At 53.0% G+C, this 23,869-nt stretch overlaps 1 protein-coding gene across 3 annotated transcripts in view; it reads left to right on the top strand.

Moving 5' to 3' along the window:
* Positions 1–22,900, top strand: part of cenpq (centromere protein Q) — a 29,460-nt gene extending 6,560 nt beyond the window's left edge. For 2 of the 3 annotated variants that reach the window (XM_067977099.1, XM_067977100.1), the window contains exons 2-9: positions 3,661–3,811; positions 5,004–5,058; positions 5,281–5,389; positions 7,972–8,040; positions 9,988–10,117; positions 18,787–18,906; positions 19,876–19,944; positions 22,636–22,900. In XM_067977099.1, coding sequence (XP_067833200.1) covers positions 3,671–3,811; positions 5,004–5,058; positions 5,281–5,389; positions 7,972–8,040; positions 9,988–10,117; positions 18,787–18,906; positions 19,876–19,944; positions 22,636–22,794 — 852 coding nt within the window. In that variant the 5' untranslated portion in view covers positions 3,661–3,670 and the 3' untranslated portion in view covers positions 22,795–22,900. Of the gene's footprint in view, positions 1–3,660; positions 3,812–5,003; positions 5,059–5,280; positions 5,390–7,971; positions 8,041–9,987; positions 10,118–18,786; positions 18,907–19,875; positions 19,945–22,635 lie in introns of those variants that run through there. The other variant, XR_010959468.1, reaches the window with a different exon arrangement.
* The last annotated feature ends 969 nt before the right edge of the window (positions 22,901–23,869 follow it).

Below are 23,869 nucleotides of genomic sequence, written 5' to 3'. Positions count from 1 at the left end.
TAACAGGCTCGAGGGGGCTGAATGGCCTCCTCCTGTTCCTGTGTAACAGGCTCGAGGGGGGCCGAATGGGCCTCCTCCTGTTCCTGTGTAACAGGCTCGAGGGGGGCCGAATGGGCCTCCTCCTGTTCCTGTGTAACAGGCCCGAGGGGGCCGAATGGGCCTCCTCCTGTTCCTGTGTAACAGGCTCGAGGGGCCGAATGGGCCTGTTCTTGTGTAACAGGCTCGAGGGGCCGAATGGGCCTGTTCTTGTGTAACAGGCTCGAGGGGCCGAATGGGCCTGTTCTTGTGTAACAGGCTCGAGGGGCCGAATGGGTCTGTTCTTGTGTAACAGGCTCGAGGGGCCGAATGGGCCTGTTCTTGTGTAACAGGCTCGAGGGGCCGAATGGGCCTGTTCTTGTGTAACAGGCTCGAGGGGCCGAATGGGCCTGTTCTTGTGTAACAGGCTCGAGGGGGCCGAATGGGCCTGTTCTTGTGTAACAGGCTCGAGGGGCCGAATGGGCCTGTTCTTGTGTAACAGGCTCGAGGGGCCGAATGGGCCTGTTCTTGTGTAACAGGCTCGAGGGGGCCGAATGGGCCTGTTCTTGTGTAACAGGCTCGAGGGGCCGAATGGGCCTGTTCTTGTGTAACAGGCTCGAGGGGCCGAATGGGCCTGTTCTTGTGTAACAGGCTCGAGGGGCCGAATGGGCCTGTTCTTGTGTAACAGGCTCGAGGGGGCCGAATGGGCCTGTTCTTGAGTAACAGGCTCGAGGGGCCGAATGGGCCTGTTCTTGAGTAACAGGCTCGAGGGGCCGAATGGGCCTGTTCTTGAGTAACAGGCTCGAGGGGCCGAATGGGCCTGTTCTTGAGTAACAGGCTCGAGGGGCCGAATGGGCCTGTTCTTGTGTAACAGGCTCGAGGGGCCGAATGGGCCTGTTCTTGTGTAACAGGCTCGAGGGGCCGAATGGGCCTGTTCTTGAGTAACAGGCTCGAGGGGCCGAATGGGCCTGTTCCTGTTCCTGTGGAGCCCGACCTTTGAGTGAATTCCAACTGGATCACCAATTTTTTGGGGGCATTTTGTGCAGTGTTAAATCACACAATGACACAGGACCACCACCGAGGTTCCAGTAATCACTTAAATCCGAATGCGGTCGGGGACAGGAAAGACGAAAGAGCCATTCTCTCCGGTTTTGAGAAGAAAAATGCCTAACGAGTGGGAGGCAGTCTTGATACCAACACCGTGGGGATTCAGAGTGCATGGAACAAATTGACGTTTTCCCCATAGCAACCACCCGGTGGCTTCTGTCAATTTGACGTTCATTGAGGCTGAAATAGGCCAGACCAACTGGGAGCGGTTTTGAGTCCGTATCTATCTCATTTAACAACAAAGTTTCAGGGAAAAAAACAATTTCAACACATCTATTTATATACGTTGATAAAGCTTTCATACAATTGAATGTCATGGGTATGTTTTGCATTGTCTCAATTGAAACTCTGTTTTTGTTTGGCTACGACTGGACAGGTGAGAGACAGAGAATCACCCACAACGGCTTCTCTCCCTGCTCCCGCTCTGTTACCTCCAGAGTCCCCCAAGGGTCTATCCTTGTGAATCTTTTCTGCACCCTCTCCAATTCTCCTTTCTATAATATGGAGACCAGAACTGTGCACGGTGCTCCAAGTGTTGTCTAACCAAGGTATATGGAGACCAGAACTGTGCACAGTGCTCCAAGTGTTGTCTAACCAAGGTATATGGAGACCAGAACTGTGCACAGTGCTCCAAGTGTGGTCTAACCAAGGTATATGGAGACCAGAACTGTGCACAGTGCTCCAAGTGTGGTCTAACCAAGGTATATGGAGATCAGAACTGTGCACAGTGCTCCGAGTGTGGTCTAACCAAGGTATATGGAGACCAGAACTGTGCACAGTGCTCCGAGTGTGGTCTAACCAAGGTATATGGAGACCAGAACTGTGCACAGTGCTCCGAGTGTGGTCTAACCAAGGTATATGGAGACCAGAACTGTGCACAGTGCTCCGAGTGTGGTCTAACCAAGGTTCTATACAAGTTTAACATAACTTCTCTGCTTTTCAATTCTATCCCTCTAGAAATGAACCCCAGTGCTTGATTTGCCTTTTTTTTATGGCCTTATTAACCTGCGTCGCTACTTTTAGTGATTTTGTGTTGAACCAGGACTGTTTGTAGTCTTGGCATCTTATTTGACCCTTAGCCAAGCTCCTGAACCCACATCGTCTGCCTCCGCCCCTGTCTCAGCCCATCTGCTGCTAAATCTCTTATCCGACCTCCTCTCGCTCTCCTACCCAGCCTTCACGCTCTGCTCCCCCAAAACTAATGCCTGTATGCAATCGTGCATCACCCCCTGTCCTCGCTGATCTACGTTCCCTCCCTAAAACCTTCCAACCCTCCACCTCCTTACTCTTTGACCCCTCCTGATATCTCCTTTGGCTTGAGGTCCATTCCCCCCCCCCGCTCTGATTTCTCCTCTGTGAAGTGCCTTGAGACTTTTGTTGAACGTAAATGCAAGAGACTGGGGTCAAGGGGCATGAGGTTGAGTATTATTGGGCTGTGGGTCTTTTCTCTCCTCTTATTTCATACATTCGCAGGTATGGAAGTGTGGAGAATTACCGCAAAACACTCAGACACTCCAGGAACGAACGAATGCTTCTGGAGAGAGTCTTTGGCCTCCGTGATCGAGCTCATATTGGGGAAATTGCGCCTTGATTTTAATACATTAATAAGTCCACAAATCTTTGAAGGTGGCAGGACAAGTTGAGAAGGCATATGGGATCCTGGGCGTTATTAATAGAGGCACAGAGTACAAAAGCAAGGGAGTGATGCTAAACCTTTATAAAACACTGGGTTAGACCCCAGCTGGAGTATTGTGTCCCAATTCTGGGGCCCGCACTTTAGGAAGGATGTCCAGGGCCTTGGAGAGGGAGCGGAGGAGATTTCCCAGAATGGTACCAGGGATGAGGGACCTCAGTTATGTGGAGAGACTGGAGAAACTGGGGTTGTTCTCCTCAGAGCAGAGAAGGTTAAGGGGAGATTTAATCGAGGGGTTCACAATCAGGAGGGGTTTTGAGACAGTAAATAAGGAGAGAGTGTTTCCCAGTGGGCAGGAGGGTCGGGAACCAGAGGACGCAGATTGAAGATAATCGGGGAAAGAACCAGAGCGGGGGAGACGAGGAGAATGTTTTTTTACGCAGTGAGTCGCGATGATCTGGAATTCGCTGCCTATAAGGACGGTGGGAACAGATTCAATAATAACTTTCAAAAGGGGGAATACTTGAAGGGGGAAAATTTACAGGGCGATGGGGGAAAGAGCAGTGACTGATTGGAGAGCTCTTTCACCGAGCTAGCACAGGAACGATGGGCCGAGTGGCCTCCTCCTGTGCTGTAACGTACCATGATACTATGAATGGGCCATCTTGGGGTGCACAACTTTTCAGTTTGAGCTTTGGTTGTGCGCTGGGAGCGTTCAAGCAGAAATTCAGGAGACAATTACCCAGGGTTCCTGCAACGTAATGGGTCTCCAGTCACGCCCGCTGGAAAGTGCAGGCGTGTGGACGCTCGTTGGGGCTCAGCTCCCGTTTGGCGCTGACCGGTGAAAGTTGACCATGCGGAGGCAAATGACTTCCCTCACCTTCTTCCAAATTCTGTTTCTTCAGGAATTAAAGAATGAAAAACCGAGAATCAATCGCAGCCGGGAAAGCCAGCAAAAAGGCCCCACGATCCAGGGTCATGAAGCCAAGGAAGACCACGTCCAAGACCACATCGAGAGCTGCAGAGAAAGAGGATGTTGAAATGGAACACCGAGAGGTACAGACTGCAACAAGCACATAAGAAATAGGAGCAGGAGTCGGCCCTACGGCCCCTCGAGCCTGCTCCGCCATTCAGTCAGATCATGGCCGATCTTCGACCTCAACTCCACTTTCCCGCCCGATCCCCATATCCCTCGATTCCCCAAAAATCCATCGATCTCAGTCTTGAATATTCTCAACGACAGAGCATCCACAGCCCTCTGGGGGAGAGAACTCCAAAGATTCACCACCCTCTTGAGTGAAGAAATTCCTCCTGATCTCAGTCTAGGATGGCCGACCCCTTATCCTGAGACTATGCCCCCTGGTTCTAGCCTCTCCAGCCCCGGGGGAAACAGCCTCTCAGCATCTACCCTGTCAAGCCCCCTCAGAATCTTGTATGTTTCAATGAGATCGCCTCTCATTCTTCTAAACTCCAGAGAGTATCGGCCCATTCTACTCAATCTCTCCTCAAGGGACAACCCTCTCATCCCAGGAATCAATCTAATGAACCTTCATTGCACCGCCTCTAAGGCAAGTATATCCAAATGCTATGACCCTCCCAGATCTCTGCGCTCCTCCAATTCTGGTCTTTTGCACTTCCCCCCCCCCCGATTTTAATCGCTCCACCATTGGCGGCCGTGCCTTCAGCTGCCTGGGCCCTAAGCTCTGGAATTCCCTCCCTAAGTAAAGAGAAACTGTTCCCATTGGCGGAAGGGTGGAGAACCAGATTGGTGATGGGCAAAAGAACCAAAGGCGACATGAGGAAAAACTTTTTTACGCAGCGAGCGGTTAGGATCTGGAATGGCCTTCAAAACGGGAACCGGATAAGTACTTGAAGGGACAAAGCTTGCAGGGCTACGGGGAAAGGGCGGGGGAGTGGGGGCTAGCTGGATTGCCCTTGTAAAGAGCCGGCACGGACTCGATGGACTGAATGGCCGCCTCCCGTGCTGTGCCGAATCTGTGATTCTACTGTTCTTGACTAATCGTCCAGCCTTACACATGAGGAATCTTCCCTGATTGGGACCAGTGCCTAGGGAACGATGGGGTCAGCCCGTACTTTGGAAGAGAGGGATGAAAATAAGTGGGGATAGCAGAAAGAGACATTACAAAAAATGTGAGGGTTCTCGTGACGCCCTTCGTAAAGTAACAGCCTTAAAATTTCCATCCGCCACGATGAACCCCAATCATTAATTTGTCTTTCTCGTTTACAGAGTGAACCACCTGTCAAAAAACAAAGGACAAGATTAGATGCTCCCAATCAGATGAGTGAGCACTTTCCAATCTTACTTTGAGCTTCTTTGCGTCTGTAGCCATCTGTAAAACGATGAATTTGTGTTTAATGACCGAGGCCTGGGCAGCGGTAGTGGGGCAAGTGGGTCAGACTCTGACCTTTCACCCTCCGGGACCTGGGGGCCAAACCCAGCCCCCCGCCCTGGACACGACCTCATTCTGGAATAATGTGCATTTTCTCTCCGTGTTTCTGCGCAGATCGCAAACAGAAGGTGGCGAGGGTGTCCGCTGCGAAGGCTGCTCGATGGAAGCCATTACCCCAGAGTACCAGAGACTACATCGCTGCTGCAGTCAACATCGCTATGTAGTATGTAATTCCCATTGGAAAGCTGCAGGGTGCAGTGACTTTTTCTTTAATTCGTTCATGGGATGTGGGCGTCGCTGGCGAGGCTGGCATTTATCACCCATCCCTAATTGCCCCTTGAGAAGGTGGTGGTGAGCCGCCTTCTTGAACCGCTGCAGTCTGTGTGGTGAAGGTTCTCCCACAGTGCTGTTAGGAAGGGAGTTCCAGGATTTTGACCCAGCGACAATGAAGGAACGGCCGATATATTTCCAAGTCGCGATGGTGTGAGACTTGGAGGGGAATTGTGTTAATGCCGAGGCCTTGGAGAGGGTGCGGAGGAGATTTCCCAGATTGGTACCAGGGATGAGGGACCTCAGTTATGTGGAGAGACTGGAGAAACTGGGAATTGTTCTCCTCGGAGCGGAGAAGGTTGAGGGGAGATTTAATCGAGGGGTTCGAAATCAGGAGCGGTTTTGAGAGAGTAAATAAGGAGAGAGTGTTTCCCAGTGGGCAGGAGGGTCGGGAACCAGAGGACACAGATTGAAGATAATCGGGGAAAGAGGGGGAGATGAGGAGAATGTTTTTTTACGCAGCGAGTCGCGATGATCTGGAATTCACTGCCTGAAAGGGCGGTGGGAACAGATTCAATAATAACTTTCAAAAGGGGGAATCGGAGAGATACTCAAAGGGGGAAAATTTACAGGGCGACGGGGGGAAAGGGCAGGGTGGGGGGTGGTGGTGGGATTAATTGGAGAGCTCTTTCACAGAGCCGGCACAGGGACGATGGGCCGAGTGGCCTGTTTCTGTAAATTCTATGTAATAAAACGCCTCCCATTTCAGACAGCCGGTGTCAGCATGAAGCAGTCCCAGGCGAGGCAGTGTAAAGTTCCCTCTGTACTGCTCCATCAAACAATCCCAGGGCGACGCTACAGTTGCGTTACTGGACTCGTAATGCGGAGGCCTGGACTGATAATCCACGGCAGTTTGAGGATTTGAATTAAATAAGAACATGAGAAAAAGGAGCAGGAGTCGGCCATTCGGCCCCTCGAGCCTGCTCCGCCATTCAATCAGATCACGGCCGGTCTTCGACCTCAACTCCACTTTCCTGCCCGATCCCCGTATCCCTTGATTCCCCAAAAAATCCATCCATCTCAGCCTTGAATATACTCAACGACTGAGCATCCACAGCCCTCTGGGGGAGAGAATTCCAAAGATTCCCAACCCTCTGAGTGAAGAAATTCCTCCTCATCTCAGTCTAGGATGGCCGACCCCTTATCCTGAGACTGCGCCCCCTGGTTCTAGACTCTCCAGCCCCAGGGGGGGAAACAGCCTCTCAGTATCTACCCTGTCAAACCCCCCTCAGAATCTTATCTGTTTCAATGAGATCACCTCTCATTCTTCTAAACTCCCAGAGAGTATCGGCCCATTCTACTCAGCTTTGGACATAAAAACAGCTGTCGTCAGTAAGCGTGACCATGAAGCTGTCGGATTGTCGTTGAAAACGTCCCCTCTTAAGGGCAGGAAACCTGCCGTCCTTACCCGGTCTGGGCCTATACGTGACTCCAGTCCCCACAACCACCGTGGTTGACTCTTAACTGCCCTCCGCAGTGGGCCTAGCAAGCCACTCGGTTATCAGGGCAAGGAGAGATGGGCGATAAATGCCGGCGATGCCCACATTCGGAGAATGAATTAAACCAGTCAGGGATTCGGTAGGTTAGTGCTTATACTGGATTAGCAAACTAGAGGTCGTGAGGTGATCCAAGGGCAGTGTATTGTGTACTTGACGTTACATTGAGGATATCCAGCGGTCACCATTGATAACGGCCGTCACAGGATTAAGAATACTCATCAGGTGTCCCTTTGGTAAAGTGTGCTTTCTTCAATCAGCTCTGACTACTTTTGAACGCACGTAATGGGTCCACGATCTCAACGTTGTGACCTGGGTTCAAATCCAGAGCGCACACTCCGCCAATGGAAGCTTGAGATGTTGTCTTAAGGCAGCATATAACATCGCCAACTTGCATTTTCATAGCGCCCTTAAGGCGCTTCACGGGAGCGTTATCAGACAAAATTCGACTCCGAGCCGAATAAGGAGATAGTAGAGACAGGTGACCAAAAGCTCGGTCAAAGAGGGAGGCTTTAAGGAGCGTCTGAAAGGAGGGGAGAGAGAGAGGCGGAGAGGTTTAGGGAGGGCCCAGGCAGCTGAAGGCGCAGCCGCCAATGGTGGAGCGATGGGAATCGGTCGGGGGGGATGGATTGGAGGAGGGCAGAGATCTGGGATGGTCATAGGGACTGGAATACAACGTTTTATGTGATCCAGTCACTCCACCATTGGCGGCCGTGCCTTCAGCTGCCTGGGCCCTAAGCTCTGGAATTCCCTCCCTAAACCTCTCCGCCTCTCTCTCTCCCCTCCTTAAAACCCACCTCTTTGCCCGAGCTTTTGGTCACCTGTCCTAATATCTCCTTACGTGGCTCGGTGTCAAATTTTGTCCGATACATGCTCCTGGGACGCCTTGCGACGTTAAGGGCCTAGAAATGGGAGTTGTTGTTCTGTGGCCCTAGCAGCTGGTTTCTTCTTAAAACCTGCGTTTCTCTCATCCCGCCAGCAATTCTTTGCCGCAGCGAGGGTCCGAGATGGAAGCCAGTCAGGAACACCTGGTCCACCTGAGACGAAGGTAATTCTGGCGCTGTTAAGCTTGCCCGCGGCCTACAGGTATGTTGAGGTGAGGATAAAAATGGATTGCTTTCCCAGGAGGAAACATTTCTCAAAACCCACAGGAGGAATTGGGTAAACGTTCCAGCGTTTTCAAGAAGATTGCAACATCCTCAGAAGGACTAGGGTGGGTGTTCCCAATTAAGGGCCTGTTGACGCGAAAATATTACATAAGATTGCCTCCTTCGCCAACTCCCGACCTCCCGCTCTCTCCGGCCTGTTGGGCAAACGATACTGATCCATAACAAAGATCTCCCCAATTATACCCAGCCCCTTTCACCACCTCAGGACGTCCGAAAGCTTCACAGCCAATGAAGGACTTTTTTTTGGAAGTGTAATGTAGGGAGACGCGGCAGCCAATTTGCGCACAGCAAGATCCCACAAACAGCCAATGCGATAAATGGCCAGATCACCGGGGAGAACTCCCCCCTGCTCTTCTTCCAAATAGCGGACATGGGATCTTTTACGTCCACCTGAGAGGGTAGATGGGCTTAGGGCTTAATGTCTCATCCAAAAGACGACCCCTCCGACCGTGCGGCGCTCCCTCGGTGCCGCCCCTCCGACCGTGCGGCGCTCCCTCGGTACCGCCCCTCCGACAGTGCGGCGCTCCCTCGGTACCGACCCTCCGACAGTGCGGCGCTCCCTCGGTACCGACCCTCCGACAGTGCGGCGCTCCCTCGGTACCGACCCTCCGACAGGGCGGCGCTCCCTCGGTACCGCCCCTCCGACAGTGCGGCGCTCCCTCGGTACCGCCCCTCCGACAGTGCGGCGCTCCCTCGGTACCGCCCCTCCGACAGTGCGGCGCTCCCTCGGTACCGCCCCTCCGACAGTGCGGCGCTCCCTCGGTACCGACCCTCCGACAGTGCGGCGCTCCCTCGGTACCGCCCCTCCGACAGTGCGGCGCTCCCTCGGTACCGACCCTCCGACAGTGCGGCGCTCCCTCGGTACCGACCCTCCGACAGTGCGGCGCTCCCTCGGTACCGACCCTCCGACAGTGCGGCGCTCCCTCGGTACCGACCCTCCGACAGTGCGGCGCTCCCTCGGTACCGACCCTCCGACAGTGCGGCGCTCCCTCGGTACCGCCCCTCCGACAGTGCGGCGCTCCCTCGGTACCGACCCTCCGACAGTGCGGCCCCCCCTCGGTACCGACCCTCCGACAGTGCAGCCCCCTTTAACGGAGTGAAACGTCCCCAAGGCCCTGCACAGGAGCGTAAATCAGAGTAAAATTCCCCACCGAGATATCAGGACAGGAGACAAAAAGCTCGGGCAAAGAGGGAGGTGTTAAGGAGCGTCTTAAAGGAGGAGAGAGAGAGACGGAGAGGTTTAGGGAGGGAATTCCAGAGCTCAGGGCCCCAGGCAGCTGAAGGCACGGCCGCCAATGGTGGAGCGATGGGAATCGGGGGGGGGATGGACAAGAGGCCGGAATTGGAGGAGGGCAGAGATCTCGGAGGGTTGTCGGGGGCTGGAGGAGGTTAGAGAGATAGGGAGGGAGGGGCGTGGGCCATGGAGGGATTTGAACAGGAGGATGAGAATTTTAAAATCGAGGTGTTCCCGGACCGGGAGCCAATGTGGGTCCAGCGAGCACAGGGGGTGAGGGGTGAACGGGACTCGGTGCGAATTGGGATACGGGGACAGCAGAGTTTCAGATTAGCGGATGGTTACAGAGGGTGGAAGGAGGGAAGCCGGAACAGGGGAATACTGGGAATAGTCCAGTCTGGAGGTAACAAAGGCATGGACGAGGGTTTCGGCAGCAGATGAGCTGAGGCAGGGGCGGAGACGGGCGATGTTACTGAGGTGGAAGTAGGCGGTCTCGGTGATGGAGCGGAGATGTGGTCAGAAGCTCATCTCAGGGTCAAATAGGACGCCAAGGTTGTGAACGGCCTGGTAAGAGTCTCGCTTTGGCTTCCAGGTTTCTTGCTCGATGTTCCTCCATCAAAGTTCCTGTGGGCAAACTGAAAGATTTGAAGAATTTGAAGAAGTCCTACGAATTACAGAAGGACCACCTGAGAGAGGATGAGGCCACCCTGCAAACCCTGCAGGTATTTCAGTCCCAACAAAGCTCACCCGGCCGTCGGTAGTGCTGGAAAGGCAGTGATAGCTGCCCCGCTTCCCAGCTGTTCCCCACGTCAGGTGTTTTGAAACTACGCCAATGGGCCATTTGTAGCCCTGGCAATACGTCCCACAAAGCCCATCCAATTCCGATCTATTTGGTGCTTTTCCTAGTTTCAATTCTGCAGGAAACTGGTGATAGTTGGCTGCCTGTTTGACATCCCACTCTATTTTACTCTCCGTGAGAGTTACCGGAGAGTCCGGGAGAGAGATTGTGGAAATACCTCATCTCTCGGCGGCAGAAGCACTCTATCTCTCCCTCTATCCCCGATCCTTCACTCTATCTCTCCCTCTATCCCCGATCCTTCGCTCTGCCTCTCCCTCTATCTCCGATCCTTCACTCTGCCTCTCCCTCTATCTCCGATCCTTCGCTCTTCCTCTCCCTCTGTCTCCGATCCTTCACTCTGCCTCTCCCTCTGTCCCCGATCCTTCGCTCTGCCTCTCCCTCTGTCTCCGATCCTTCACTCTGCCTCTCCCTCTATCTCCGATCCTTCGCTCTGCCTCTCCCTCTATCTCCAATCCTTCGCTCTGCCTCTCCCTCTATCTCCGATCCTTCACTCTGCCTCTCCCTCTGTCTCCGATCCTTCACTCTGCCTCTCCCTCTATCTCTGATCCTTCGCTCTGCCTCTCCCTCTATCTCCAATCCTTCGCTCTGCCTCTCCCTCTATCTCCGATCCTTCACTCTGCCTCTCCCTCTATCTCCGATCCTTCACTCTGCCTCTCCCTCTATCTCCGATCCTTCGCTCTGCCTCTCCCTCTATCTCCGATCCTTCGCTCTGCCTCTCCCTCTGTCTCCGATCCTTCACTCTATCTCTCCCTCTATCTCCGATCCTTCACTCTGCCTCTCCCTCTGTCTCCGATCCTTCGCTCTGCCTCTCCCTCTGTCTCCGATCGTTCGCTCTGCCTCTCCCTCTGTCCCCGATCCTTCACTCTGCCTCTCCCTCTATCCCCGATCCTTCACTCTGCCTCTCCCTCTGTCTCCGATCGTTCGCTCTGCCTCTCCCTCTGTCCCCGATCCTTCGCTCTGCCTCTCCCTCTGTCCCCGATCGTTTGCTCTGCCTCTCCCTCTGTCCCCGATCGTTCGCTCTGCCTCTCCCTCTCCCTCTGTCTCCGATCGTTCGCTCTGCCTCTCCCTCTGTCTCCGATCGTTCGCTCTGCCTCTCCGCCTTTCCCCGATCCTTCGCTCCGCCTCGTGATTAAATGAGATGTTCCCTGCTTCTGACTATAAAATGTAACATTTTTTAACATAATACAGGAAGACATTAATAAACGTGTAGATTGGGCGTGTAATTGGGAAATGAATTTCAATACAGATCAGTGTGAGGTGGTGCATTTTGTCAGGGAGAATAAGGAGGCCACACACTGCTTGGATAATCAGACTCTAAATGGGGTCGAGGAGCAGAGGGATCTGGGGGTACAGATACACAAATCACTAAAAGTAGCGACACAGGTTAATAAGGCCATAAAAAAGGCAAATCAAAAACTGGGGTTCATTTCTAGAGGGATAGAATTTAAAAGCGGAGAAGTTATGTTAAACTTGCATAGAACCTTGGTTAGACCACACTGTGCACAGTTCTGGTCTCCATATACCTTGGTTAGACCACACTTGGAGCACTGAGCACAGTTCCGGTCTCCATATACCTTGGTTAGACCGCACTTGGAGCACTGAGCACAGTTCTGGTCTCCATATACCTTGGTTAGACCACACTTGGAGCACTGTGCACAGTTCTGGTCTCCATATACCTTGGTTAGACCACACTTGGAGCACTGTGCACAGTTCTGGTCTCCATATTCCTTGGTTCGACCACACTCTGAGCACTGAGCACAGTTCTGGTCTCCATATACCTTGGTTAGAGCACACTCGGAGCACTGTGCACAATTCTGGTCTCCATATACCTTGGTTAGACCACACTCTGAGCACTGAGCACAGTTCTGGTCTCCATATACCTTGGTTAGACCGCACTTGGAGCACTGAGCACAGTTCTGGTCTCCGTATACCTTGGTTAGACCGCACTTGGAGCACTGTGCACAGTTCTGGTCTCCATATACCTTGGTTAGACCACACTTGGAGCACTGAGCACAGTTCTGGTCTCTATATACCTTGGTTAGACCACACTTGGAGCACTGTGCACAGTTCTGGTCTCCATATTCCTTGGTTAGACCACACTTGGAGCACTGTGCACAGTTCCGGTCTCCATATACCTTGGTTGGACCACACTTGGAGCACTGTGCACAGTTCTGGTCTCCATATACCTTGGTTAGAGCACACTCGGAGCACTGTGCACAGTTCTGGTCTCCATATACCTTGGTTAGACCACACTCTGAGCACTGAGCACAGTTCTGGTCTCCATATACCTTGGTTAGACCGCACTTGGAGCACTGAGCACAGTTCTGGTCTCCGTATACCTTGGTTAGACCGCACTTGGAGCACTGTGCACAGTTCTGGTCTCCATATACCTTGGTTAGACCACACTTGGAGCACTGAGCACAGTTCTGGTCTCTATATACCTTGGTTAGACCACACTTGGAGCACTGTGCACAGTTCTGGTCTCCATATACCTTGGTTAGACCACACTTGGAGCACTGTGCACAGTTCTGGTCTCCATATACCTTGGTTAGACCACACTTGGAGCACTGTGCACAGTTCTGGTCTCCATATTCCTTGGTTAGACCACAGTCGGAGCACTGTGCACAGTTCTGGTCTCCATGTACCTTGGTTAGACCACACTCGGAGCACTGTGCACAGTTCTGGTCTCCATATTCCTTGGTTAGACCACACTTGGAGCACTGTGCACAGTTCCGGTCTCCATATACCTTGGTTAGACCACACTTGGAGCACTGTGCACAGTTCCGGTCTCCATATACCTTGGTTAGACCACACTTGGAGCACTGTGCACAGTTCTGGTCTCCATATACCTTGGTTAGACCACACTCGGAGCACTGTGCACAGTTCTGGTCTCCATATCACAAAAAGGATATAGAGGCACTGGAGAAGGTGCAAAAAGAGAGTTACAGGGGAGGGAGGAGGCTCGTGTGGAGCATAAACACCAGTTGGGCCGAATGGCCTGTAAATTCAATGTAACATAAAATGATGTAACAGAGGTGGGTTAAAATGGCCTGTTACCACATCGAGTTCCACCTTTTGTGTGGGTGAGAATTGGACAATTGCACATACCTTCGATCCGATTCAGAGATCAATTAAGACAAACATGGTATGACTGGGGATTGTTGAAATTGTTTACACCTGTGGACTGCTTTTGCCTCTGATTCACGGCTGAAAGTACTTGGAAATGGGAACAGTCTGGCTAAATCGGGGAGAATTACCGGTTTTATTCTCTTCCTTTTTAAGCCGACTTCGATTTCCAATCAAAGAGAGACGTTTAGGTAGCCTGTTAGCCATGATCTCCAGCTCTCCCATTTCACTCTAGGTGTCCAGGGTTAGTACAGGGATCAATAGACAGCCTGACTCCTGTTTCACCTCCAATTCTTCGATGTGTTCGCTCACCAGGCGAAAGATCAGGAAAATATCTGATCCTCTATTCAGTCTCTCTCTCCCTCTATCTCCCCATCCTTCACTCTGTCTCTCCCTCTATCTCCCCATCCTTCAGTCTGTCTCTCCCTCTTATCTCCCCACCCTTCAGTCTGTCTCTCCCTCTTATCTCCCCACCCTTCAGTCTGTCTCTCCCTCTATCTTCCCATCCTTCAGTCTGTCTCTCCCCCTATCCCCCCACCCTTCAGTCTGTCTCTCCCTCTATCTTCCCATCCTTCAGTCTGTCTCTCCCCCTATCCCCCCACCCTTCAGTCTGTCTCTCCCTCTTATCTCCCCATCCTTCACTCTGTCTCTCCCTCTATCTCCCCATCCTTCACTCTGTCTCTCCCTCTATCTCCCCATCCTTCAGTCTGTCTCTCTCTCTATCTCCCCACCCTTCACTCTGTCTCTCCCTCTTATCTCCCCACCCTTCAGTCTGTCTCTCCCTCTATCTTCCCATCCTTCAGTCTGTCTCTCCCCCTATCCCCCCACCCTTCAGTCTGTCTCTCCCTCGATCTCCCCACCCTTCAGTCTGTCTCTCCCTCTATCTTCCCATCCTTCAGTCTGTCTCTCCCCCTATCCCCCCACCCTTCAGTCTGTCTCTCCCTCTATCTCCCCACCCTTCAGTCTGTCTCTCCCTCTATCTCCCCATCCTTCACTCTGTCTCTCCCTCTATCTCCCCACCCTTCACTCTGTCTCTCCCTCTTATCTCCCCACCCTTCAGTCTGTCTCTCCCTCTATCTTCCCATCCTTCAGTCTGTCTCTCCCCCTATCCCCCCACCCTTCAGTCTGTCTCTCCCTCTATCTCCCCACCCTTCAGCCTGCCTCTCCCTCTATCTCCCCACCCTTCAGTCTGTCTCTCCCTCTATCCCCCCACCCTTCAGTCTGTCTCTCCCTCTATCTTCCCATCCTTCAGTCTGTCTCTCCCTCTTATCTCCCCACCCTTCAGTCTGTCTCTCCCTCTATCTCCCCATCCTTCAGTCTGTCTCTCCCTCTATCTCCCCATCCTTCACTCTGTCTCTCCCTCTATCTCCCCATCCTTCAGTCTGTCTCTCCCTCTATCTCCCCATCCTTCAGTCTGTCTCTCCCTCTATCTCCCCATCCTTCAGTCTGTCTCTCCCTCTATCTCCCCATCCTTCAGTCTGTCTCTCCCTCTATCTCCCCATCCTTCAGTCTCTCTCTCCCTCTATCTCCCCATCCTTCAGTCTGTCTCTCCCTCTATCTCCCCATCCTTCAGTCTGTCTCTCCCTCTATCTCCCCATCCTTCACTCTGTCTCTCCCTCTATCTCCCCATCCTTCAGTCTGTCTCTCCCTCTATCTCCCCATCCTTCAGTCTGTCTCTCCCTCTATCCCCCACCCTTCAGTCTGTCTCTCCCTCTATCTCCCCATCCTTCAGTCTGTCTCTCCCTCTATCTCCCCATCCTTCACTCTGTCTCTCCCTCTTATCTCCCCACCCTTCACTCTGTCTCTCCCTCTATCCCCCACCCTTCAGTCTGTCTCTCCCTCTATCTCCCCATCCTTCAGTCTCTCTCTCCCTCTATCTCCCCACCCTTCAGTCTGTCTCTCCCTCTATCTCCCCATCCTTCAGTCTGTCTCTCCCTCTATCTCCCCACCCTTCAGTCTGTCTCTCCCTCTATCTCCCCACCCTTCAGTCTGTCTCTCCCTCTATCTCCCCATCCTTCACTCTGTCTCTCCCTCTATCTCCCCATCCTTCACTCTGTCTCTCCCTCTATCTCCCCATCCTTCACTCTGTCTCTCCCTCTATCTCCCCATCCTTCAGTCTGTCTCTCCCTCTATCTCCCCATCCTTCAGTCTGTCTCTCCCTCTATCTCCCCATCCTTCAGTCTGTCTCTCCCTCTATCTCCCCATCCTTCAGTCTGTCTCTCCCTCTATCCCCCACCCTTCAGTCTGTCTCTCCCTCTATCCCCCTCACCCTTCAGTCTGTCTCTCCCTCTATCTCCCCATCCTTCAGTCTGTCTCTCCCTCTATCTCCCCATCCTTCAGTCTGTCTCTCCCTCTATCTCCCCATCCTTCAGTCTGTTTCTCCCTCCATCTCCCCAACCTTCAGTCTGTCTCTCCCTCTATCTCCCCATCCTTCAGTCTGTCTCTCCCTCTATCCCCCTCACCCTTCAGTCTGTCTCTCCCTCTATCTTCCCATCCTTCAGTCTGTCTCTCCCTCTATCCCCCTCACCCTTCAGTCTGTCTCTCCCTCTATCTCCCCATCCTTCACTCTGTCTCTCCCTCTATCTCCCCATCCTTCAGTCTGTCTCTCCCTCTATCTCCCCATCCTTCAGTCTCTCTCTCCCTCTATCTCCCCATCCTTCAGTCTGTCTCTCCCTCTATCTCCCCATCCTTCACTCTGTCTCTCCCTCTATCCCCCTCACCCTTCAGTCTGTCTTTCCCTCTATCTCCCCATCCTTCAGTCTGTCTCTCCCTCTATCTCCCCATCCTTCAGTCTCTCTCTCCCTCTATCTCCCCATCCTTCAGTCTGTCTCTCCCTCTATCTCCCCATCCTTCAGTCTCTCTCTCCCTCTATCTCCCCATCCTTCACTCTGTCTCTCCCTCTATCTCCCCATCCTTCAGTCTGTCTCTCCCTCTATCTCCCCACCCTTCAGTCTGTCTCTCCCTCTATCTTCTCATCCTTCAGTCTGTCTCTCCCTCTATCTCCCCATCCTTCACTCTGTCTCTCCCTCTATCTCCCCACCCTTCAGTCTGTCTCTCCCTCTATCTTCTCATCCTTCAGTCTGTCTCTCCCTCTATCTCCCCATCCTTCACTCTGTCTCTCCCTCTATCTCCCCACCCTTCACTCTGTCTCTCCCTCTATCTCCCCATCCTTCAGTCTGTCTCTCCCTCTATCTCCCCATCCTTCAGTCTGTCTCTCCCTCTATCTCCCCATCCTTCACTCTGTCTCTCCCTCTATCTCCCCATCCTTCACTCTGTCTCTCCCTCTATCTCCCCATCCTTCAGTCTGTCTCTCCCTCTATCTCCCCACCCTTCAGTCTGTCTCTCCCTCTATCTTCTCATCCTTCAGTCTGTCTCTCCCTCTATCTCCCCACCCTTCAGTCTGTCTCTCCCTCTATCTTCTCATCCTTCAGTCTGTCTCTCCCTCTATCTCCCCATCCTTCAGTCTGTCTCTCCCTCTATCTCCCCATCCTTCACTCTGTCTCTCCCTCTATCTCCCCATCCTTCACTCTGTCTCTCCCTCTATCTCCCCATCCTTCAGTCTGTCTCTCCCTCTATCTCCCCATCCTTCACTCTGTCTCTCCCTCTATCTCCCCATCCTTCAGTCTGTCTCTCCCTCTATCTTCCCATCCTTCAGTCTGTCTCTCCCTCTATCCCCCTCACCCTTCAGTCTGTCTCTCCCTCTATCTCCCCATCCTTCACTCTGTCTCTCCCTCTATCTCCCCATCCTTCAGTCTGTCTCTCCCTCTATCTCCCCATCCTTCACTCTGTCTCTCCCTCTATCTCCCCATCCTTCAGTCTGTCTCTCCCTCTATCTCCCCATCCTTCATTCTGTCTCTCCCTCTATCTCCCCATCCTTCAGTCTCTCTCTCCCTCTATCTCCCCATCCTTCAGTCTCTCTCTCCCTCTATCTCCCCACCCTTCACTCTGTCTCTCCCTCTATCTCCCCATCCTTCAGTCTCTCTCTCCCTCTATCTCCCCATCCTTCACTCTGTCTCTCCCTCTATCTCCCCATCCTTCAGTCTGTCTCTCCCTCTATCTCCCCACCCTTCAGTCTGTCTCTCCCTCTATCTCCCCACCCTTCACTCTGTCTCTCCCTCTATCTCCCCATCCTTCAGTCTGTCTCTCCCTCTATCCCCCTCACCCTTCAGTCTGTCTCTCCCTCTATCTTCCCATCCTTCACTCTGTCTCTCCCTCTATCTCCCCATCCTTCAGTCTGTCTCTCCCTCTATCTCCCCACCCTTCAGTCTGTCTCTCCCTCTATCTCCCCACCCTTCACTCTGTCTCTCCCTCTATCTCCCCATCCTTCAGTCTGTCTCTCCCTCTATCTCCCCATCCTTCAGTCTGTCTCTCCCTCTATCTCCCCACCCTTCAGTCTGTCTCTCCCTCTTATCTCCCATCCTTCAGTCTGTCTCTCCCTCTATCTCCCCACCCTTCAGTCTGTCTCTCCCTCTATCTCCCCATCCTTCAGTCTCTCTCTCCCTCTATCTCCCCATCCTTCAGTCTGTCTCTCCCTCTATCTCCCCACCCTTCACTCTGTCTCTCCCTCTATCTCCCCATCCTTCACTCTGTCTCTCCCTCTATCTCCCCATCCTTCAGTCTGTCTCTCCCTCTATCTCCCCACCCTTCAGTCTGTCTCTCCCTCTATCTCCCCATCCTTCAGTCTCTCTCTCCCTCTATCTCCCCATCCTTCAGTCTCTCTCTCCCTCTATCTCCCCATCCTTCAGTCTGTCTCTCCCTCTATCTCCCCACCCTTCAGTCTGTCTCTCCCTCTATCTCCCCATCCTTCAGTCTCTCTCTCCCTCTATCTCCCCATCCTTCAGTCTGTCTCTCCCTCTATCTCCCCATCCTTCAGTCTGTCTCTCCCTCTATCTCCCCACCCTTCAGTCTGTCTCTCCCTCTATCTTCCCATCCTTCAGTCTGTCTCTCCCTCTATCTCCCCATCCTTCAGTCTCTCTCTCCCTCTATCTCCCCATCCTTCAGTCTCTCTCTCCCTCTATCTCCCCATCCTTCAGTTTGTCTCTCCCTCTATCTCCCCACCCTTCAGTCTGTCTCTCCCTCTATCCCCCACCCTTCAGTCTCTCTCTCCCTCTATCTCCCCATCCTTCAGTCTGTCTCTCCCTCTATCTCCCCACCCTTTAGTCTGTCTCTCCCTCCATCTCCCACCCTTTAGTCTGTCTCTCCCTCCATCTCCCACCCTTTAGTCTGTCTCTCCCTCCATCTCCCACCCTTTAGTCTGTCTCTCCCTCCATCTCCCACCCTTTAGTCTGTCTCTCTCTCTATCTCCCGACCCTTCAGCCTGTCTCACCCCCTATCCCCCACCCTTGTGGTATCTTCCCTGGACTGCTCGATTTTGTCCAGTAATGACTGTGTATCACTGTGCGACAGGACGAGTTGGAGAAAACTCTCGAATCGTTGGAACAGAACACCATGGAAGTGGAGAAGCTGCAGGATGATATCAAAGCACTGAAAGACCTCCTGGATGAGACCGGGTGTGAAGAACTACAGGTTGGTGTCTCTCAGGCCTGGTCCACCAAAACGCAAATCACTGTGCACTGTTCTGGTCTCCGTATTACACAAAGGAAATGTAAAAAAAGATTTACTGGGAGGTTATACCTATCAGGAAGGACTGAACAGGCTGGGGCTCTTTTCTCTAGAAAAGAGAAGACTGAGGGGTGACCTGATCGAGGTCTTTAAGATTATGAAAGGGTTCGATAGGGTAGACGTACAGAAGATGTTTCTACTTGTGGGGGGAGACCAGAACCAGGGGGCCATAAATATAAGATCGTCACTAATAAATCCAATCGGGAATTCAGGAGAAACTTCTTTTCCCAGAGAGTGGTGGGAATGTGGAACTCGCTCCCACAAGGAGTAGTTGAGGTGAATAGTGGAGATGGATTTAAGGGGAAGCTCGATAAACACATGAGGGAGAAAGGGATAGAAGGAGATGGGGAGAGGGTGAGATGGAGTAGGGAGGGAGGAGGCTCGTGTGGAGCATGAACTTGATGGGCCGAATGGCTTGTTTCCGCGCTGTAGACCCGATGTAACTCAATGATCCTGTTTTCGGCCAATGTCTGTCCACCTTCTTCCAACTGGAAGTCACGGAATTGTGACCGGGAGTGTGAGCCCCGCCCGACCTCTGCCCTCTCCCCACACCAGGGGCGCTGAGTTCGCACCAATGGTATTCTTAATCCCATTGGGCAGGCTGGAATTAACCATTTACGCAGCGAGTCGCGACAATCTGGAATTGGCTGCCTGAAAGGGCGGTGGGAACAGATTCGATAATAACTTTCAAAAGGAGGGAATACTCGAAGGGGGAAAATTTACAGGGCGACGGGGGGAAGTGGGACTGATCTTTCCAAAGAGCCAGCACAGCCACGATGGGCCGAGTGGCCTCATCCCACACTGTGTGATGCTACGATCTGAGAGTCTCGCCTCGACCCCGGACACTGATAACCTTCCCTTGTGTTTTGACAGAACGTGTCTCCTGGGGTTCTGAACGTCCCCGAGCTTCCCCAAACCAGTTTCCAGGAGCGTCCGCTTCAGGTGAGTCAGGACGCAGCAAGGGAAACCGTGACGGAATGTACCGGAAACATCCGAGTCTCGCCTCGTCAAAATGCTGAGCTGGTCATGCAGGAGGGTGTGGGATCGTAAAACTTAATAACCAAAAATGGCCGAGGGGAAACGCAAGGGGTGATTGACAGCTTCAGCACTGGACAGTGATCGGGAGCAGGAACCCTGGCTGATTTCCCCCTCTCTCTAACCCAGGGGTCACCGGACGGTGATCGGGAGCAGGAACCCTGGCTGATTTCCCCCTCTCTCTAACCCAGGGGTCACTGGACAGTGATCGGGAGCAGGAACCCTGGCTGATTTCCCCCTCTCTCTAACCCAGGGGTCACTGGACAGTGATCGGGAGCAGGAACCCTGGCTGATTTCCCTCTCTCTCTAACCCAGGGGTCACTGGACAGTGATCGGGAGCAGGAACCCTGGCTGATTTCCCCCTCTCTCTAACCCAGGGGTCACTGGACAGTGATCGGGAGCAGGAACCCTGGCTGATTTCCCCCTCTCTCTAACCCAGGGGTCACTGGACAGTGATCGGGAGCAGGAACCCTGGCTGATTTCCCCCTCTCTCTCTAACCCAGGGGTCACTGGACAGTGATCGGGAGCAGGAACCCTGGCTGATTTCCCCCTCTCTCTAACCCAGGGGTCACTGGACAGTGATCGGGAGCAGGAACCCTGGCTGATTTCCCCCTCTCTCTAACCCAGGGGTCACTGGACAGTGATCGGGAGCAGGAACCCTGGCTGATTTCCCCCTCTCTCTCTAACCCAGGGGTCACTGGACAGTGATCGGGAGCAGGAACCCTGGCTGATTTCCCCCTCTCTCTAACCCAGGGGTCACTGGACAGTGATCGGGAGCAGGAACCCTGGCTGATTTCCCCTCTCTCTCTAACCGGGGGTCACTGGACAGTGATCGGGAGCAGGAACCCTGGCTGATTTCCCCTCTCTCTCTAACCCAGGGGTCACTGGACAGGGAGCAGGAGTAGCCCCTCGATCCTGTCCCGCCATTCAATGAGATCATGGCTGACCTGCCTCCTAACTCCCTCCACCCTCCTTGGTTCCATCTCCCTTAAATACCCTCGGGCTAGCAAAAGTCGATCGCTCTCCGATGTAAAATGATTAATTGAGCTAACATCGACTGCGTTTAGTGGGAGGGAGTCCCACTCTCCTCGCACCCTTTTATCTGAAGTGTCTCCTCACTCCTGTCCTGAATGGCCCCGGGCTCTGATTTTGAGGTTCTGTCCCCTTGTCCTGGACTCCCCCCCCCGACCAGCGGAGAAAGTTTCTCTCCATCTACCCCATCGATCCCTTTCAAAATCCCCAAAACCTCGATCAAATCACCCCCTTTAACCATCCATATTCCAAGGAGTAAAAGCCACGCCCCCCTCGGAGAGAGAGTTGGCCAACCCCCTCCCCCTCTGTCTGGGGACTGGGTTTGACCTCCAGGTCCCAGAGGGTGAAAGGTCAGCCTTTGAGCCCCTGACCCCACCCAGCCCCCCAAGCAGCGAAGCTTTCACTGGCTGACGTTTGCCCTGCTCGCTCGCCAGGCCCGCCGAAAGGAGGACCTGCCGGCCAGGAGGGGCAGCAGGACTCGCTGGCTGCAAACGACCTTCAGGAGGGAGGGTGGTCAAACCTCCCCCGCCTCCCCGGACACCGGACGAGGACTCTGCCAGTTCGACACGGCACAGGTCCGCAGGCAGCAACACAACCAGGGAGAGGGGCGTTTGAGAGAGAGCTGCACCACGCAGTTCCCCTCCCATCTTGACTCCTGCTGGAGTCGAGTTCCACGGGTCTCTCCTACAGCACAGGAGGAGGCCACTCGGCCCATTGCGCCCGTGCCGGCTCTGTGAGAGAGAGCTCTCCGATTCGACCTCCTGCTCTTTCCCCCAGTCGCCCTGTAAATTTTCCCCCTTCAAGTATTCCCCCTTTTGAAAGTTATTATTGAATCTGTTCCCACCGCCCTTTCAGGCAGTGAATTCCAGATCGTCGCGACTCGCTGCGTAAAAAAACATTCTCCTCATCTCCCCCTCTTTCCCCGATTATCTTCAATCTGTGTCCTCTGATTCCCGACCCTCCTGCCCACTGGGAAACACTCTCTCCTTATTCACTCGATCAAAACCCCCTCCTGGTTTCGAACCCCTCGATTAAATCTCCCCTCAACCTTCTCTGCTCTGAGGAGAACAATTCCCAGTTTCTCCAGTCTCTCCGCATAACTGAGATCCCTCATCCCCTGGTCCCATTCTGGGAAATCTCCCTTTAACCTTCTCTGCTCTGAGGAGAACAATTCCCAGTTTCTCCAGTCTCTCCGCATAACTGAGATCCCTCATCCCCTGGTCCCATTCTGGGAAATCTCCCCTTAACCTTCTCCGCTCTGAGGAGAACCATTCCCAGTTTCCCTAAGTCTCTCCGCATTGCCCTGATGTATAGGCATCTCCTGCATGAGCTGGACGAGAGTCCAGAGTTTGATAGCCGTCCCCGTGCCGGACGGGAACGAGGCGGGCTACAGTCGATCAGGGATGTCCCCCAGTGTCTCTTCCCTCACCTCAGGAGTGCCTGCCCTCCCCGGGACCTCGCCGCTGAGCGATAAACCGGGCAGAACCGTTACCCGAGTGAGGGAGCCACGGATCCCTCAACGCTCTGTGCTCCCTGTGACCTCCCCTTTCTGTTCTGTGCACGCAGGAGAAGCTGGCAGACGTGGAAAACCGCGACGACCTTCTAAAGGACCTTCAGACAATTCGACGGTCTTCGAACATGCAAAACCTGTTGGCTTTCCTTGAAGGCGCTCATGCAGAAGCTGACAAGGTCTCTCCTCTTGGCTCCCGAGTAACTTGCCCTTAATTTTGTGATGTGTGTAACTCTATAGTAAACTTATAATTGCTCACATTGGTCCTTATACATTTTCAGATGTGCATCTATAATAAACTTTTGTTTGTTTTACCGCCAACTGCCTCTTGTATATTTTTCTTTAACGACCTGTGGGCGTGCCATTTAATTCAGCAGGGGCACAAAACTCTGGACGTGGGTTGGGGGGATTAACAGATCAGACGACAACAGTGTTTAAAGACCTCGATCAGGTCACCCCTCAGCCTTCTCTCTTCTAGAGAAAAGAGCCCCAGCCTGTTCAATCTTTCCTGATAGTTATAACCTCTCAGTTGTGGGATCATCCCAGTGAATCTTTTGTGCACCTTCTCCAGTGCCTCTATATCCTTTTTATAATATGGAGACCAGAACTGTGCACAGTGCTCCAAGTGTGGTCTAACCAAGGTATATGGAGACCAGAACTGTGCACGGTGCTCCAAGTGTGGTCTAACCAAGGTATATGGAGACCAGAACTGTGCACAATGCTCCAAGTGTGGTCTAACCAAGATATATGGAGACCAGAACTGTTCACAGTGCTCCAAGTGTGGTCTAACCAAGGTATATGGAGACCAGAACTGTGCACAATGCTCCAAGTGTGGTCTAACCAAGATATATGGAGACCAGAACTGTGCACAATGCTCCAAGTGTGGTCTAACCAAGATATATGGAGACCAGAACTGTGCTCAGTGCTCCGAGTGTGGTCTAACCAAGGTATATGGAGACCAGAACTGTGCATAGTGCTCCGAGTGTGGTCTAACCAAGGTATATGGAGACCAGAACTGTGCACAGTGCTCCGAGTGTGGTCTAACCAAGGTATATGGAGACCAGAACTGTGCATAGTGCTCCAAGTGTGGTCTAACCAAGGTATATGGAGACCAGAACTGTGCACAGTGCTCCAAGTGTGGTCTAACCAAGGTTCTATACAAGTTTAACATAACTTCTCCGCTTTTCAATTCTATCCCTCTAGAAATGAACCCCAGTATTTGATTTGCTTTTTTTAATGGCCTTATTAACCTGCGTCCCTACTTTTAGTGATTTGTGTATCTGTACCCCC

The sequence above is a fragment of the Heptranchias perlo genome, unplaced genomic scaffold, assembly GCF_035084215.1.
Source record: "Heptranchias perlo isolate sHepPer1 unplaced genomic scaffold, sHepPer1.hap1 HAP1_SCAFFOLD_1263, whole genome shotgun sequence".
Classification (NCBI taxonomy): Eukaryota; Metazoa; Chordata; class Chondrichthyes; order Hexanchiformes; family Hexanchidae; genus Heptranchias; species Heptranchias perlo.
The sequence above is the reverse complement of the archived record's forward strand: the minus strand, read 5'-3'. Positions and strand labels throughout refer to the sequence as shown.